Source organism: Protopterus annectens, chromosome 4.part0 (genome assembly GCF_019279795.1).
Source record: "Protopterus annectens isolate FY-2018-M chromosome 4.part0, PAN1.0, whole genome shotgun sequence".
Lineage (NCBI taxonomy): Eukaryota > Metazoa > Chordata > Ceratodontiformes > Protopteridae > Protopterus > Protopterus annectens.
Genome location: NC_056733.1, coordinates 866291177 through 866309389, shown reverse-complemented (window position 1 = coordinate 866309389; position 18213 = coordinate 866291177). Strand labels below are relative to the sequence as shown.

The window sequence follows — 18213 nt, the reverse complement described above, 5'->3', positions numbered from 1 at the left end:
TGGGAGTAAGTAAGCAAGGGCTTGAATTCCCTACCTACTACTTGTGAAAATTTTGCCTCATATTTTTGCTCTGTTCCTCATAAAATCTGTGTTTTTTCTGGATTTTGAATTCACTAAATAATGACAGGCATTTGAATTTCAGACTTCATATTCTTCAGAAAGTACATGGTAAAACAAAGCATTTTATTCTAGCAATTTTCTGTTTATAAGATCAATATTTCAAAATTGCCCCTATTTTAGGGGCTGTATTCCCCCATTATTGGCTTTGTCCAGGTTTTTGTGTTAAGAAGTTGAGAGCTATGGTGAGAACTGAATTCACTTAAGTTTCAGTCTGTGTTGCTCTGACTGTAGTGCACAGGGTCTTGGGTTCAAGACTTGGCAGTGAAATGCATGGTGGTAACACAGCATTTTATTCTAGCAACTTTCCAAGATTATGCAAGCAATGTTTAAATGTGTCCCTAGTTTTTGGGCTTTTGTCCCCCCCAATAAATTTTGGCTTTTTACAGATTTCTTGTGCTTCAAATTTGAGAGATAGATTTGAGTGTCGAGTGCATTTTACAAGGACCTGAGAGGTCGAAGAGATGTTTAGTGCTGCTTATGCTGTGTCTGCTTGTGTTAATAGCACAACAGGTAGTGTACTTGCTTTTGAAGCAGGAGACTGTGTTGTTCTACTCCCACAGTATGTAGATGTATTACTGACACTGTACTATGCTATACTTTTAAAGGGGGTGAAAGTCCTGAGAATGTCCTCTTTGGCAGAGATACCTAGTAATAATGAACCTGTTATTTTTCCATCCATTCCCTATTGCAATATTGCTAGCTTATCGTTTTTTTAATGTAGCATAGGCAATGTATTCCTTAAGAGCAACAGACACTTTATTTGTAGATGAAATAATGAAATATAAAGTTGTGTGCTAGCAGCAACCTCTTCATTAGTCACAGGTCTCTCTAATGTGGAATTATTTACATGACTTTTACTTCTGCAGAGATTGTGCATATTTACTGATACTGGTGGACTGTAGAAGTTTGAGTAGACTTTTATGATGGAAATGTTCTGAATTGGGGAGTTTTGTCATTATTGGTGCATGCATTTTGTTTCATTTTTTTATTGAAAAATGTTCAAAACAATACATTAAAAAATCCCCTCTAACAACTGTACTGTATTATACAAGGAATATAACTTAATACAATCAGGAAGATGCGTCAAAGAACATATGTATGTTTTCTGTGCAAGGGGCCTATAATTTCAAAACAGCCCAAAGTTAATCTTTATCTGCCACTGGCCAGATGTATTTTCTTTGAATGTGGGTTTCGATGCCATTTCAATGAATGCGAGTTTCAAGGGCAGAGAAGTTTTAATGCTAAGTCTATTTTCATTGTGAAACTGTATTGCTTTGTTTAGATGTCTATCAGTGTTTGTGCTGTAAAATGTAAAATAAAACTTTTAAATGAAATCCAAATCATCGTAGAAGTAAAGCAGTATGCACATTACAGTGTTTATGGTAAATGGGGTGAAATAGCCAAGTAATGGGACATTGGAATAGCTGCAGGGGAGAAGCCTCATTCGACTGCTGAACTATACCTCTCAACTGTCCAGATTTTTGCAGAATGGATTTTTGCTTCTTATTTTTGGTTTGTTCCTCATAACATTTGTGGTTTTCTGGCAAATCAATTAGGAATGAAGTCATTAAATAATGACAGACATTGAGTTTCAGACTTCATACCCTTCAGAAAAATGCATGCTAAAGCAAGACCTGTTATTCTGTCAACTAAGTTTCTACAAGAGCAATTTTTAGTACCATTTGTATGTTCCCCCAATATACTTGGCCTTGTCCAGATTTCCTGCTTTAAGAGGTTGAGAGGTAGGAGCAAATAAATCACTTTATAGAATTAGGTGGTGCTGCGGTAGCATTGTCGCCTCATAGTAAGACGCTGTCTGGTTTGATTCTCAGCTAGAGCGTCTTCTGCATGGAGACATGCGTGAATGGGCGTACCTTCGTTGAAGGTTGTGCGTCAGGGCTAGTAACTTGGCACGTAAAAATTAACTACCAATCATTAGCGGACCGGAGTTCCGCTGTGGCGACCCCTAACTGGGAAAAGCCGAAACACAACAACATAGAATTAGGTATATCCAAACCTCTCAACTGTCCCTGATTTTGGCTCAGAATGTTGCTCTCCCCCTAATAATCCTTCCGCAAAATGGCAAATTTTGAAGAAAACGTGGAGGGTTTACAATTAATAAATAATTGTAATGATCAGAGTAATAGATTACTTTAATTTTCAGAAATGCATGTAGATTCTCTTATTTTGTCAGCTGCTCAAACTAACAGTACTAATAATAAAAAAGTTTCCCTTCTTTGACGGGTTCCCAGCTGTATTGCGTGGCTATTTTATATTTTTGCATCACATTTGTATTCTGTTTTTCATAAAATTGTGTTTTTTCTGGCAAATTATTAAAGATTGAAGTTAGAAAATAATGACAGACATTTGAGTTTCAGATTTCATACCCTTCAGAAAATTCATACTAATGCAAGACCTATCTTTCTAAGTTTATAAGAGCAATATTTAAAAATTGTCCTTATTTTGGGGGAATTGCCCCACTTCCATTTATGGCTTTGTCCAGATTTCTTGCTTTGAGGTTGAGAGGTATGACAAATGTGTCAGGGCCATCACTGTTAGCCCGAGACATTTCAAATTGTGACATACTTGCTGCACCCCACTCCCCCATGTAGTGACTCCGGATGTGTCCAATCCAGGCAAAGAGAAGATATGCAGTGTAAGTGTGCAGAGTGTCCTCCCATCCAAAGTAGACACAAGTACTGCAGTGGCTTTTCATCTGTCCTTGATTTTGCAGAATACTCTGGTTTTCTGTCATATTTTTATACTGTTGATTTAGGCTTCTTATTCAGAAAATGCATGCTGTTGCAGTGCCTGTTGCTCTACGTTTAGGTAGCAAAGCTTTAATGACCATCAGGTAAGCTTGTCTAAGATTGTAAGATGCAAGTACGCTTAAATAAGCATACTGTTAAAGAATTACCAACACAAAGTCTTTTTGTTGTTGCCATGCAGAGAATATTTACATAACTAGATAACGTATAAGCCTTAGGTATGGAAATGCATATAACAGTATCTGTAATAAAGGACAGGGTTACAATATTTTCAGAAGCTCATTACATTTGTTGGAGACTTGCAGTCATCTTTGCAGGCTTTACCCGTAAACTAAACAGAATGCCAATCTATCATAACCTGTGTAGTAATCCTTTAAGCAATTTATCTTGAACTTGTTTCTTGTTTGTTCATTTTTTACTTTGATCATGTTTTCCCCATGAAACAAGTAGATAGTTGATGTCAGGCAGCATGTCTTTTTTGGTTAAGAAATATTTTTACAAGTGGGGGTATTCACAGAGATTGCTACTTTCAGCATGTTACTTGGGACATTTATAAAGCTGAATATAAATTATAATTAGAAGTGCAGTGCAAGGAGAAATGACGAGTTGAGTGCTGATTTTTTTTATACTTGATTTTGACTGGTATTCCAGTAATGTATTTAAAAAGTATTTTTTTCATGCCTCACAACCTTTTTGTTTCCATCTAGATATTAAGTAAAATGTCATGTAGCCAATGCACTGAAATATTTTTTTTCCTTCTACACTTCATTTTGTCTTGAATGGACTCTCATAATGATGATTTGGCACCCAGGGCAATGTATTTAAAGTCCCAGTTTTTAGCATAGCCTCACCCCTTTCTAGTTGGTCACATCCCTTTCCATTGGCCTCAACCATTCAGCTGTCTCCTGCAGCCCCCCTGTGATTTGAAGCTACCAGCCACCACTGATAGACTGGTAAATCTCTTGACCAATGTGGGTTTTCCTTGGGGGGACAATATCTTGTCAGGTCTCCGAGGGATCGACTCAACAGAATCAGGGTTCTTCCAGGCACACTGCTCCATAGCTCATTTGCAGGCGGGGTCACCCAAGAGGTAGATGGCGGGGCATGGAAAGCCTGCAGAAACACAAACTCCTCGGAAGGGTTAGTAGGCTTCCAATCACCCCTCTGTTTCAACATTTCCTGGATGTCCCCAAAGGAGACATCATCCGGGAGTGACTGTGGGGACCCTTCACTGTCAACGAAATCCATATCCTCTGTCAGAGACTCTTCAGGGGAGTCTATGTGCTTCCTCTTGCATGATTTCTTCCATGGGGGCACCTCAGCGGGGGGTTCTGAGGAGGACTTGGAAGAGGGGGTGCCCTGTAACGGGGTCTCCTGTGACTTTCCTGCCCTGTGTCCTGGGGCAGTAGCTTGTGTCAGCTGTAGCTTAGGAGGAAAAGAGGTCTGGGGTTCCGACGTCAGTGGAATGCTTTCAGAAGCAAGTGCCCTCTCCATACCCCGGAAAGCAGGTTTGCCCGAAGAGGGATGGGAGCCCGTAAATGAGAAGGACAACCTCGGAACCAGGGTCAAACCGCGCTCCTGAGGATGGAGCCTCAAGCAGGATCGGTGCAGACAGAACTCCTGGCACAGTGGACGGAACCGTAGACAACTCAGAACCATGCCATGAGCTGAAGAGCCTGCAGCCCAATCACGGGGTTGAGGAAGGCCCGGTTCAGTGGAGTCCGAAGGCCAAAGGGACAGTCCCGGAGCCCCAGTGAGGTCCACTACAGGCGCCGAGACGGGGGGTTCTGAAAAGGACATTGGAGCTGAAGACTTTGGAACCGGTATGGTCAAAGAAGGAGAGTAGGATGGAGTCCGTGTGTGGAGAGGCCAACCCAAGTCTTGCAGGTGGATGGGTCCTAGAAGCTGTGGGTATCCCCCTGGCTGTCAACAGCTGGTACACAAGACGCACCACGTCAAGCTTGGAAAGGCTCCTGGTGGATCTAGTGGATACTCCCAATGGGGAGTCAGGTCGTTCTAGGAATGGACTGTATACTTGCCCTAGAAAATGATCTGTTGATGGAGAGTATTGGGTCCATGATGTGGAATCTACCAGCACAGAGGTCTCAAGTTTGGAGACCGGAGGAAGTGACATCAAAATTGTCATTATCGGGACGGTGAAAGAACTCGGTGCCAAAGGGGCACTTGGAGCCGACACAGATGGTTCAGTAGCAAGCGTAATTGCAGAGAGAGGCCTTGAAGGCGTGCACTGTGCTAAAGCGGGACTCAGTGCCGAAGTCATAGCAATCTTTGGAAAGTCAGTAGTTGGTGCTGGAGACAGTATCGGAGCCAAAGCTGGCACCAATATAGGAACAGTCATAGTCAGAGCGGAAGAGGTTGGTGCTGATGAGGCGGACTTATGCTCCAAAGATAATTTAGGTACCCTTAGGCTTTACAGGTTTGCTCTGGTCACCCAATGGTGAAAAAGGAACAGAGTGGGACCTTTTCTTATCCTTGGTTGGATGGGATGAGACCTCTGTCGCAGAAAGGGCCTCTGAAATGGGTGACTTAAGGAGGGCCTTCAGAATCAGCTTGTGTTTGCGCTCGTTCAAGGTGCACTGGCTAAAACTTTGACAAATCACACAAGGAGGTTGCACTGAAAGATGGGCAGCCCAAACAATTAACACAGTCATCATGGGAATCACTGTTAGGCAGTTTACCCTTACAAGAAGTACAATGCTTAAACCCAGACATGCCCTTTTTATCAGACATCATGAACAAAAATACACACAAATTAGAAAACTAAGGCAAAGAGTTCTGATTCTACTATATCTATGTCTAATATGTCTATAGATCCTCTATATCTATACCTAAATATATATCAAAAACACACAAGTTAGCTGAAAAGGGAAGAAGAAGAAATACCAACGATGGTATTTAAGAAATATCACAATGGTAGGTAAGAAAGGCCATAATACCACCAATGGTACTTAATTACCTAACAGGTAGAAATAGAAGGGAAAAAGGGTCTAAATATAGCTTCAAATTTAAAGAAATTTCAAGATTAACAACAGGAAATAAGAGATATACAAAATATCCAGAAAAGATATCAAATGTTTTCCACTTAGCTGAGAGCTTGGCTGAAATGCGAGTTTACGGTTACACTGCAAACGAGATCTGAGATAACAAGGAGAAGGGCACTATGGGTAGAAACTTAGCTTGAGTGTTTTTTGGCTGGTGCAAGCTTGGTATTAGGCTGACTTGGTTCCGAGGGCTTGGAACCGGACCCATCAGTGATGAACGGAAAGAATCTTAGGTTTCTGAGTAAGGGTCTCAGCAGGTCTGGAAGGAGTTTAATGCTACCTGGTGCTCTTTCTGCCCTTGGAAAAAGGTGGAGAGGCAGAATGTTTTCTTATAAATTCTGTTTTGGAGGAGTAATTCCTGTGGAATTTGGGGATAGAAGAAACAAACAGGTGCTTCAGGCCCTGTAACTCCTTCCTCTTCTGTTGCAGAGTTTTGAATAACTCAGCCACCTTTGTCCCAAAGAGGGCAGAGTTTTCCAGAGGCATGCCCAACAGTTTTGCCGTAATGTCATCAGGTAAGAGCTGTAACCTTAAACAGGAATATCTTCTCAGGACAGAGGCAGATGCAGCAGATCTAGCAGAAGCTTCAGCAGCATCATAGTTTCATCTAATGGAATGCCTTGTGACCTGAGAAGACATAGATACGAGGCTGGACATATGTGCCTTGGCAGGAGAGTCAGGGATCTCAGACAAAAGCTTAGGGCCTGGCCTAACAGGGCTAGGGCATATTTTGACATACAAGTTTGGTAATTTACTGCCCTGAATGGCAGGGTAGCTGAGGTATAAACCTTTTTCCAAAGGCACTCCATGGCCTTACTGTCCTTATCTGTATGGAGAACTGAGGTGGAGGGAAGAAGGTTTGAAAGCTTATCAGCTGAAACTGATGCAGTGTCAGGGTCTGCAACAGGGCATTTAATAAGAACTTTGGCCCCCTCAAGGACCTTGCAGACTCTGTCAGGCCTACGAGGGGGCAGGGGGCTCAGGGTTCACGGAAACTGTATTAAAAGCATCCAAAAATGCTGGCAAGACTGGAGGGATAGCTGAAGGAGCAGGAGTATCCATTTGCAGAAGTTCGTAATACCTTTTTTGTACCTCTGACATCTCAGTGGAATCCCACTTAAACTCCCTCATTTTGGAAATGGTCTCCCCAAAGGTGAGGTCTCAGCAGAATCCTCTACTGGGGAGGCATAACCATGGGGAGATGGCAATTGAGACGCATAGGACAGACAGTCTTCTGAAGAGGAGTCAGAGGAATCCTCAGCTTCAGGTTGAGGAATATCGCGAGCATGAGGCTTAGGACCTAGGGCTAATTACGGGGGAGCCACAGGGAAGGATGAGGGCACAGCAGGCCTAAGAACCATGAATGCATTGAAGAGCCTCTGAGAAAAGACCTGCCAGTCTGGTTGGCTCTCTGTAGGAGGAGAAATGTGTTTTGTCTTCTGTTTTCTTTTCAGGGAAGGCATAAAGGGTGTAGGGCGCAAGATAGGCCTAGGTACACCAGGTTCTGTAGCAATGGAAGGATCCGTATGAAAGACTGTTACAATCCCCCTCACCATTGGTGGTAGACATCTGCGTTATCTTCACAGTCGTGGCTTCCGCTCTGGGTTGTGCGACTTTTGCAATGGTACCTGCTATATCAATATCGGCGGTTTCCAAACCTTCCTACAGGCTAATGTCGGCCACAGGAGGGACATCAAGTGGAGGAGGTGCAGCAATGGATTCAGGCCTAGCAACAATGGCCTTTTTCGTAGGTGGCTCGACAGGCTGACTGGACGGCCCCTCCATAGCTAATGCATGTTAAGCGTTTAAGATGCTGATTCTCCAGGTGTGCAGATGGCTGCATAGGGTCTTGGGGATGAAGGCCTGACAGATTGTGCAGGTCTTGTGGTTGTGCATAGGCCCTAAACAGAAAAGACAAACCTCGTAGGCATCCTTATGGGTGATCTGACGACTGCACCTACACCTTCCCTTCCTGGATGACATGAACCTAAACAGGCATGCAGTGACCCAAAAGAACAAAATGTCCCCAACAGGGTACTTACCTTTGAAAAAGACAATTTGATGGCCCATATGGCAGGAACAGCTGATGTTTGACTGGCAGCAGAGAAGCTGAGGTATGGTATGTGCAGGTGTCATTTTTATGGCCCACGTTCCATTAGCCAATGTCAGACGTCCCACGTACCTTGCGGTGACTAGAAGCTTTTGTATACTGGTCAGACGTTCAGGTAGCTAGAGAGGATAACTAAACATTTGGAATACTGCAACATGGAAGAGAAGGACATCAGTCTGTAGTCTCTCCTCCAGCACAGTAGGCCTACAACACTTTGTAGTATCTCTTTCTCACAGTGTCCGCTACATACTGTAGTCTGTCTTCCCGCATGACACATACACTGCTTTGTACTATTTCCTTCTTACACACCCCCACTATAGTCAACAGTCTCTCCTCTAGCGCAGGATGCATAACACATTATAGTATTTCCTTCTTACACACCCCACTATAGTCTACAGTCTCTCCTCTAGCGCAGGATGCATAACACATTGTAGTATTTCCTTCTTACACACCCCACTATAGTCAACAGTCTCTCCTCTAGCGCAGGATGCATAACACATTGTAGTATTTCCTTCTTACACACCCCACTATAGTCAACAGTCTCTCCTCTAGTGCAGGATGCATAACACATTGTAGTATTTCCTTCTTACACACCCCACTATAGTCAACAGTCTCTCCTCTAGCGCAGGATGCATAACACATTGCAGTATTTCCTTCTTACAGTGCTTACTATACTCTGTAGTCTCTCTCCTATGCTCTGCGGTTTCGCCTCCTTTTCACTGTGTATCTAATACTTCAATCCCTCGTTCATCTTACCATGCTTATAATATGCTGCACACTGTGAATGCAATATTCCACAACTTCCCTCTTGCAGAATGTGCGTAACAATCTGGAATCATGCCTCATTCCAACTGTACTGCACTAGGACTGTGCTCTAATATCGGGGAAAAAGATAAACTTGTTAACAGCTTCCCTAGAGTGAGATCCAATTGTAACAGTACTTAAAGGGATGCTAAGTGCTGTTACAATTTGGTCTCACTGTATAGACTAATAGGGACTAACAGAAGATGATGCTGACCAGCAACAGAAGGTAAATCAGCTTCACTTCAGCTTGTTGTACGTGCCTCTCAAATGTCCTCTCGGTCACAATTCCTTTTGATTTTTCTAGTAATTCACTGTGGATTACAGTCGGCAATGCCAGACATTAAGTTTCATACTTATTTTTCTGAAAATGTTTATTGATGCAAAACCTACTGCTCTATTTACTTTCTGAATGAGTATGAGTCGTACTTAAGCAGCTCTAACATTATTTTTGGATTTGTCTAAATTCTAAAGCAAAGAAGTTGACAGGTGTGCTGCTGTCTGTCTGAGAGCACTAACTACTTACTGTGTTTCAGAGCTGGTAAAGCACTTCATGCTCCTATACTTTTTTTTGTAACAAGTACTGCACACAGCATATAAAGCTTCATGTACTACAAAGAATTATGACCAAGTCTATGACCATAACCTTTCATTATGTGACGGGGTAACGATGCCTGGATTCACCTGGAGGTGAATTTTCTGGTATTCCTGTTTCAAATACAATCTGGTCATGATCGGGTCTGAGAATAACGCTCTATGTTATACACAAGATACTCTCGACATTTGCCTTCCTGATGAATTTTGCTCAGTGTTCTGTCATCGCTCCTTAAATTATATATATATATATATATATATATATATATACATATATATATACATACATATATATATACATATATATATATACATATATATATATATATATATATATATATATATATATATATATATATACATATATATATACATACACACACACACATATACACACACATATATCATATATAGTATGCAGTCTCTAGTTTCAGACTCTACAAGTGCACTGTAATCTATCCTGGTGACTTTCAGTTCTTCCTTTAAATTACAGTGTCAAGTCTTTTATAGTGACACTATCATGGGGTACACACAAAAGGAAAAACTGTACGAAGATTACAAAAATACAGCATCAGCTGAATCACTTAATGCAATCCCTCATATTCTAAATCCTCAGAAGCATAGCTCTCAACCTCCTATCTCGAGAATCAGGGGCAAAACCACAAATAAGCAAGGTCACTTGAAATATTAGTTACTACTAACATCAGAAGCTGACAAGGGAATGTGAATTAATGTGCATGTTTTTTTTAAGTAAATATCAATTAACGTGCATTTTTTTGAAGTAAAACAAGTCTGTAACTGTAATTATTGTCACTGTTTTATTAAGTGCAATCCACTACTTTCCCCCAAAATAGGCAGTTTTAAGAGGCTAAAGCAAAGTTCAGGAACAGTTGAGAGTTATGCTCAGGAGAGTTTGTATTACTGTGTACACAAATTTCACATAATCCATATGACACACCTTTTTTTAATTTAACATTTTGTGTACAAACAGAGATTACAAATGCCCAGAACTTTTCCTGCAGATACATCTTTTTTTTTGTGTACTGTTTAATACAACTTATTTGTTAAAAAAAAAATAATAATAAAAAATACAAGAGAACACAAAAAGGCATTTAATTTTCTCTTTTTACTCAGCACAACTGTGCATCTCCTTCTTGGTCCCTTATTAAAGAGAAAGTTTCACAGTACCAAAGGTGATGATAGAACAGCATTGTAAAGCCCCAAATACTGCGAGTACAATGCGCAATTCACGCTGGGCAGTCCACGTGGCTGCTTGTCTCATCTGTACCACAAAACACAATGCAACTAAAATGAACAATAAGATTTAAGCCACTTGGCCAAAAAGAACACTTATGTTACAAGCATTAAAAATCCAAATTATATAATTTATTGTTTGATTAATAATTTTAATAAATAAATCTAGGCATCAGGCCTTGTTCTATGCCTTTCAGGACAGGTTATACAGTTACAATAGTAACAGTAATACTAGAAAACATGAGAGACAAAGCAAAATAGTCCTACATGCCTTATCTATATATTTACTTGGTAGAGTTGTAAACCCCACACCCCACTTTAGCACAGCTGAGGATAGTGAGCTCTGCTTTGTAAGCGTGATGGTTCACCATTACACTCAGAGAAGCGGTATATACCTCCTGCTAATGCCCCATTTCTACAACTTTGTAGTACATCAACAATGTTTCCCTTAATAAGGCTCTGGTAAATACAAAACTTCTGTAGAAGTATTACGGGATTCAGACCTGCTTCCCAGCATTTCCGTCACCCAGCTACATCCATTCTGGTATAATCACAGTTGTGGGGCTGCAATGTGTAAAGATGACGGCAGGATACACAAGATAATCTGTCTTAGACAGAACTCAGCTACTCTATTGGTCGAAGCTTGTACTAGGGGCTTAATATTAGGAATACCACACAGCAAACACTTGAGAGATACATAAGCCTTATGTTCAAGGGTCGCTGGTTCAAATCTCAGTACACCTGAAACACATCAGCAATCATACTCTCAGAAAGAGCGTACATAAAGTGATCTTCGGTTGGAAAGGATAACAAAACTGTCTTCATAATCAGAGGTATAAATGTTTCACTAGAACTGCCTTGGTGACCAAATGAGGTTGGTGCAGGAAAGATGAAACTGGCACAGGACAACCACAGCATAAGAGTGGAAAGTGAAAGGAAATAATGACTTGGTGGGCAAAAATGATACAAAGGGTGGAAGAAAGGGGGGTTTGGGAAGGTCATGTTAGCAAGCAGCTTTGACCAGAAATTCTCCATCTTCATGGCTATTTAAATTTAAACCCACACAACTCTGGCCAAGAAGAACAGCCTCATGGGAACAACAACTTATTTTCAATAACACCAAGAGGTATTACAGGACATTCAGAACTTTCTGCAAGGACAACTGGGAGAAAGCAAGGTTGTTCTTGCCAGATAAATAGTATTAGCTGACATGACCATCATAACAACCCAGTTACTGAGGACCATGTGATCAAAGTGGGGCAGCTGTCACATAAACCATGAAAAAGTCTACATGTATGCCAACCTATTAGAAAATAAGGTTTTGCCCCTCATCATGACCCATGGTCTGAATACAGCCTCAGGTTGCTAGAATGTTAGATGGGGAGAAGGGAGCAAATAGTACACCCCAGCATGACTTCCTTGGGAAGAAGGTTAGATTCTCCTGGTTGTTGAAGTATTTTTCCTGGAGAAGCAAAGGAGAGGTCCACTAACAAAAGATCATAAACAGGTTTTCAAATCTCAATTAATCTGAACTAAAATGTTAAAACATCATATCACCAAATACATTAAATGAAAATAAATTAAAGTTGAAAAAAGTTTTCTGGGTGTATCAAACTCTCCAATATCCCCCATTTGCCCTATTTAAACACTACGACTCCATGGTCACGTATTGGGGAGGAAGGAAACCCAATAATCTGACCTTAAAATGGTAATATTTTAAGATGCAGGCATGGCAGGAAATAGGTGAATGTATGGTATCTGCACCAAAATGTGCTCCCTGCAAACATAAATACACCATTTCTCACTCTGCATTGTGAATATTCAGCAAAATGATAATTCACCATTGTAGCTTCAGTGAATGATATTCACTGAACTTAACAACCTTCTGCACCAGTCCCAAGGCAGGGGACCAGACCAGAGACAAAAAAGAATAAACTGAGGTTTGGCTCTGGAGTGGCAACTTGCAGGAGCTGTACTCTCAAGTTCTACTATGTGCAGCACTTATACTAAATTAACTGTGGGCTTTGTTTTGCTCGATGTTGGAGTTGGAGCCAAAAAAAAATAAACAATGACCCCCCCCCCCCCTTCTGCTATGTTTATGACAGGAAAGGCCCCTTCACTTTTTTTTCTCACCCTTCAACTTCAACACAAAATGATCTTTCTCATATTTCAGGGCGCTCTCTCCATTAGTTATGCACGGTAAAATGTGATGTGAATAAATACAAGAAACAGCAGCACAGCCCAATGTTAGGAAAAGGCAGAGAACCAAAATTATACATAAATAAAAATAACAGGTCCCCAGACCATCAAATGGGGGAGTGTCCTTTTACCTACAGAGCAACCTTCTACTTTTAGAAGCCCAAAAAGTGCATACTAGATAGCTTGTCCCTTTCTTGTGGCTGCTAAGGTACCACGATTTGGAAGTGCCAAAGAGCAAAATGACCGAAATGCAGAACAGTTGCTCCCAGAGTTATAGGGACTCTGGATGCCACAGCCTCAAGACTTACACTGCACACTCAGGACCCCTATACTGTGACCTGCAGTGGTAAGGCCTAGGAAGATGTAGACTAGGCTCTTTGGAGATAAAAGTGCTGCATGATGACAACTTTCAGACAAGGGACTTGGAGAACTCATCCTAAAGACTGGTGATCTGGAAGAAAGCCTGCTGAAAACAAGGTGCTATACCTTTACCCAAGAAACAGCGATATTGTGTTAAACAAAATGTCTGCTGTGACTTCTGTAATGTTACATTTTTCTGCAGTTTAATGCTCCCATCACAGTTTAACACCACTATAGAATTCTACAATATAAAAAAATGGCTACACTTTTACAGACATACTGTAGGAAGAAATCAAAATGTATACAAGCTATTATGCACCAGGCACTCAAAGATGGTATTGCACTTGGCTCCTACACTCTCAAATCGAGATGGCATGGCCAGACATTTCATGTACTGAGATGCCAGCCAGAGTTCTACTTCCATTTAAGTTACATCTGTGAGCAATACATTTTATAATGTTTAACACTGAAGTAGCAGTTTAAAGCTGCATACATTTTCATAGGACACATCTGCTACAGCTCAGGTGATTCACATAGTCAAAGAACACGCAGCCACAGTTCCATTACATGAACAGCCAAACGTAACAGCTCAATATCCTAGGCAGAGATCCGCACGAAATACACAATTTGGTCCAGCTCTCTAATTCCCTTATAGATGTCTCACTGTTTTAATGAAGTATTTACACAACACAAAAATGTTAAAAAGAGCAAAAGTAACACATTTATGCTACGAGAAACTTAAAATGAACCTAGCACCGTTTCAAACATTTTAAAAAAAGATTGTTGCTGATACTGTCCTTATTTACCTCAATGACCACCATAGCTTATGATTCAAACGTTTAAACTTCTGCAGCAGGAATAGCAAAGCCACTTACACTAACACGTTCACTCCAAGCCCAGAAATTCATGGGCACAGTAGTCAGATTACAGATGTCACAGTCTTTCCTCGACACATGAAGGCTGTGGGACTCCAGTGAAAAATCACAAACATCCCTGGCAGGTGTAAACAACAGGCAGTTAACTGTTATTTATTTATTTATTTATTTTTTTTAACTTCACTGCATAAAATGATTCCTGGCCTGTGCTGAATCCAAGTTTTGTTCTTAATATGCTGCTTTATTCATGGGAGGAAATGGGACTGCACGACTTCAAAAACAAGTGCTAGAGTACCAGCTACAAATAATTATCAGTAACTATTAACGTGAGTATCTGTTCTCCAACCCAAAATGCCCAGCTCCATGGAGAAGACGGGAAAGAATTATTATTACTTTACAGTAAGCTACAAAACAATGCTGCAACATGCCTGCATGTTACATTCCACTGTAGCAGAACTCAATATCAGGACACCCCCAAATTACTTAACTTAGTCTATTAAGTAGGCAAATGAATAATACAATGGAATCTTTCCAACTACAAGTTCTGCTGCACAAAGGGCCACAGAGCGATAAATATATTCAGATGAGACCCCCCCCCATGTACTTACAATGGAGTGCATTATGCTCACCACAAAACTGTGCGTTAATCAGACGCATACTTATGTGTATATAATACAGTCTGTAACATGAAAGACAAAACAATTTCTATACAAACAACAACAAAAAAAAAAATCTCACTCTTACTAGGCAGATGTGGGTTATTTGCTCTGTCCTGATATCAGCAGACAAGCTAAGAAACTAAGAAATATCACTGTTGTACAACAGCACCTCGGGCTCAGAGTGCACAGTTTTAGATGTCACAAGCAGCAGAAATATGCAACAGGAGCTTATCTAGCGGTAGCCAATCTGCAGAACAGTGCCACTACAAACTTAGGGAATTCAATATCACACCCGATCAAGCTGAAATGAAACCTATGCGATGCAGACCTAATGCACCTTTGAAAACTGGAGAGCATGTGACAGAGTAAAGCATTGCATGATACAAACACGGTGCAAAATTAAACTGCTGTGTTATGACCAAGATACAGAACTGAACTGCTGTACTATGGAACTAGAGTTGGCACAATGAAAACATTACTGATCCAAAAATGGTGCAATACACAGTTAAGGTGCAAAAAGCACTAATACATATAAAAAATAAATAAGAAAACTCCCTTTATGTCTATGAAGGTGTATGTACAGCACTGACTGGTCCCTGAATACATTAAGTTTCACCTTCATTATTCTGTCCACAAATCTAACAAGTCATTGTAACCCATGCCTTGACCCATTTGATGACACACACACATGCAAAGAAACTTGGAATGCAATGCATTTTGTTGAAACAGCCTAAAATGCTGTCAAGAAACCCCTGCCCATCTTCAGATGCCTTTCAGCTCTCCCTCAAAAAAGGGAAGTAGAAAAAAAATCACCATCAGGCAGGAAATGGCAAAAATGTACACCTGGGCAGTGTGTGACATCACAATGACAATGGGTGCTACAAACAGTATGGGAACAGCATCTGAGACCACAGTGTCAGAAAGTGGTGTTTTTCACTAGTAGCATCTCAGGTGATGCGAATATGAGATATTTCACAGGCTCCAGTGATACGAGTAACATCAGAGATTGTAAGAGTAGTAATTCATGCCCCCCCACCCACACACATCAAGACAGTCCTCTCCTCAGATTACAGCATTGTATACTAACAAATCAAGGTTCTAATGGGTCAGTTTTGTGCATCGATAACTGCATAAAATCAGGCACATTAGAAACAGCCTTAACTGCATCTGAAAGCAGTTTTTTTTAAGATAGTAGTCAGATAGCTGAAACTGGAGTTAATCATGTGACCATTAACAGACAGCGGTAATGCTAATTCACTACGTGACTGAGCAGGCCTTAGAATGTGCCAACTCCATGTACTGGCACCTCATGCGTATGGGTGTAGCAACACAGGTTTTATCCAAATTCAAAGTACATTTTAAGGCAACAACTAAAAAACATACATTATTTGAAAGAGATTCTATCTAGTTTCAAAGACCGAAATACGTGTTAGTAAAGGGATGTGAAAATGTGAAAATGTGAAAAAAACAGTACAATAGCTAGTGTGGAAAATAATTAACAGCAAAGGAAGAAGAGCATAGTCTCCTGTAACTGCCAGACAGCTGTGCTCATATCTACACAACTTCAGTCTTGGTACCATAAAAGTTCTTAATTTGGTGACAAATGTCTTAGGCACCTATGGTCACTGGGGCAGCGTTACGCCCCTGCATCATGAATGGCCCCTGTAAATATAACTTTTTTTCCTGAATCTGTGCAATACAGAATTGTTCTACACAATTTAATGATATCTTCGTGTAGTTAAAAGCCTCTCGGGTGAGTAGCCATATTTTTACACCATTTCTGCCCACTGAAAAAGAGGCATCCCACAGCAGCCAGTCTTTCCCTGAAATTAAATTAAGGAAAACCCTTCGAGGCATTTAAAAAACAAAAACGTGCATTCCCTTAAAAAAGGGCTTTCTATTGCTTGAGTCCAGTTTTTTTGGTTGCCTGGTGCCCTCTACAGTACAGTTCCCATCTACTTTTCCAGAAGGGCTTCAACCATTAAAAACAGTCATCACTTGTGAAGGTCAGCTTATCATTTTAAATCAACAGAAACATAGCTCACTGATGGCAGGTTCTTGTTAGCCAGTAAAAATCAATTAAGCTGAAAGTTTCTTCTGTTTATCTTCTTGGAAAAACTACAGTTCCACAACAAGGGGAAGAAAAACATTGAAGCGAGGCACAGGTACACGGATATTTGCCACAAGTCTACTGGGATGCTACACCTCTGTGGAGAAAAGGATGCTCTGTCTTCTGCTGTCAGGGGTGGGAATGCTTTCCAACTGTAAAAAATACAGCAAAACCTGAACCTAAAACAGAAATGAACAGACAAACATCAGAATATGGCATCTAGATAAACATTCTTCATTAATATGCATTTCCTACCAAACTGCATTTGTACCGCAGAAATGAAATGAGTAATTACATTAATGCACACCATATACTGATCAGTGCTATTGTTTTTGAATGCTACAGAGCTTACAGCTAAACAACATAGAAATGCCAAGTTCTGTGGCATTAGACAGACACATATCCTTTCCAGTTTGAAATCCTCCCCGTGTCATCTGCCTGCTAGTAAGAGGCAGCAGAACTGACTCCCACAGCAGAGACACTGTACAAAGTGTGGATATTATTCTCAGTTTCCACCAGACCACAGTACCTATCTGGATGCCCAGGTAATGTCATACGGCATACACTAGTATGAACACCAAATGGCAAACCATTTGTCTGAGACACGTCTCATTATGGTGTTTCATCCTGGCACTTCTTGTCATGTTAAAGCTACACAGGAATAGCCACTTAAAAATAAAATGCTGTACAACACACACTGTTTTAATACATGATCAGTCTCAGGTTATTTAAGACAACTGGGAAAAATGTCCAAATGGACAGCTCTCTGTGGGTGATGCTGGCTATTCATGTCACTGATTACTGGCCTGACGGAAATGGGAAGAAAATGATACACTTGTGACAGGAACCAGCGGAACTACAGAAAAGTACTACACCCTCTACGCATGGATCTAGCACTAAGATTGGTGTTACCAAGGGCAACCACATTAAAAAAAAAATATGCACAACAGAGGACAACTTACCTATGGGAAACACCCACAAAAGAGGTCCCAGCACAGTCAAGTGACATTCTCTCACAAAAAGTGAACCATAGTAAAATCAGAAGCAAGGCTGAACAACAGTTTTGCAAAGAGGCTTGCGTTTTTATACAAGATATTAGGGTTGTTATAACAACACCCCACATTTGTCAAATTCATCACATATTGGGACCCAAATAAATGCATGAGAGATCCGAAATCTGTTTCGTCCCTCTTACCATACAATGGTATGTGGTTAATACCACAGAGTGCTTATCATGTAAATGAGCTATGATGTAAAAAAAAAAAAACAAAAAACAAAAAATAAACAGCGAGAAAGAGACC

At 40.7% G+C, this 18213-nt stretch overlaps 1 protein-coding gene across 1 annotated transcript in view; it reads right to left on the bottom strand.

Annotated features, from left to right (window-relative positions):
* Window positions 1-10254: 10254 nt before the first annotated feature.
* BCR (BCR activator of RhoGEF and GTPase) overlaps window positions 10255-18213 on the bottom strand; it is an 841427-nt gene continuing 833468 nt past the window's right edge. Inside the window, exon 18 of the mRNA XM_044069810.1 lies at window positions 10255-17091. Within this exon, the coding sequence (XP_043925745.1) occupies window positions 17002-17091 (90 nt within the window). The 3' untranslated portion in view covers window positions 10255-17001. The remainder of the gene's footprint in view (window positions 17092-18213) is intronic.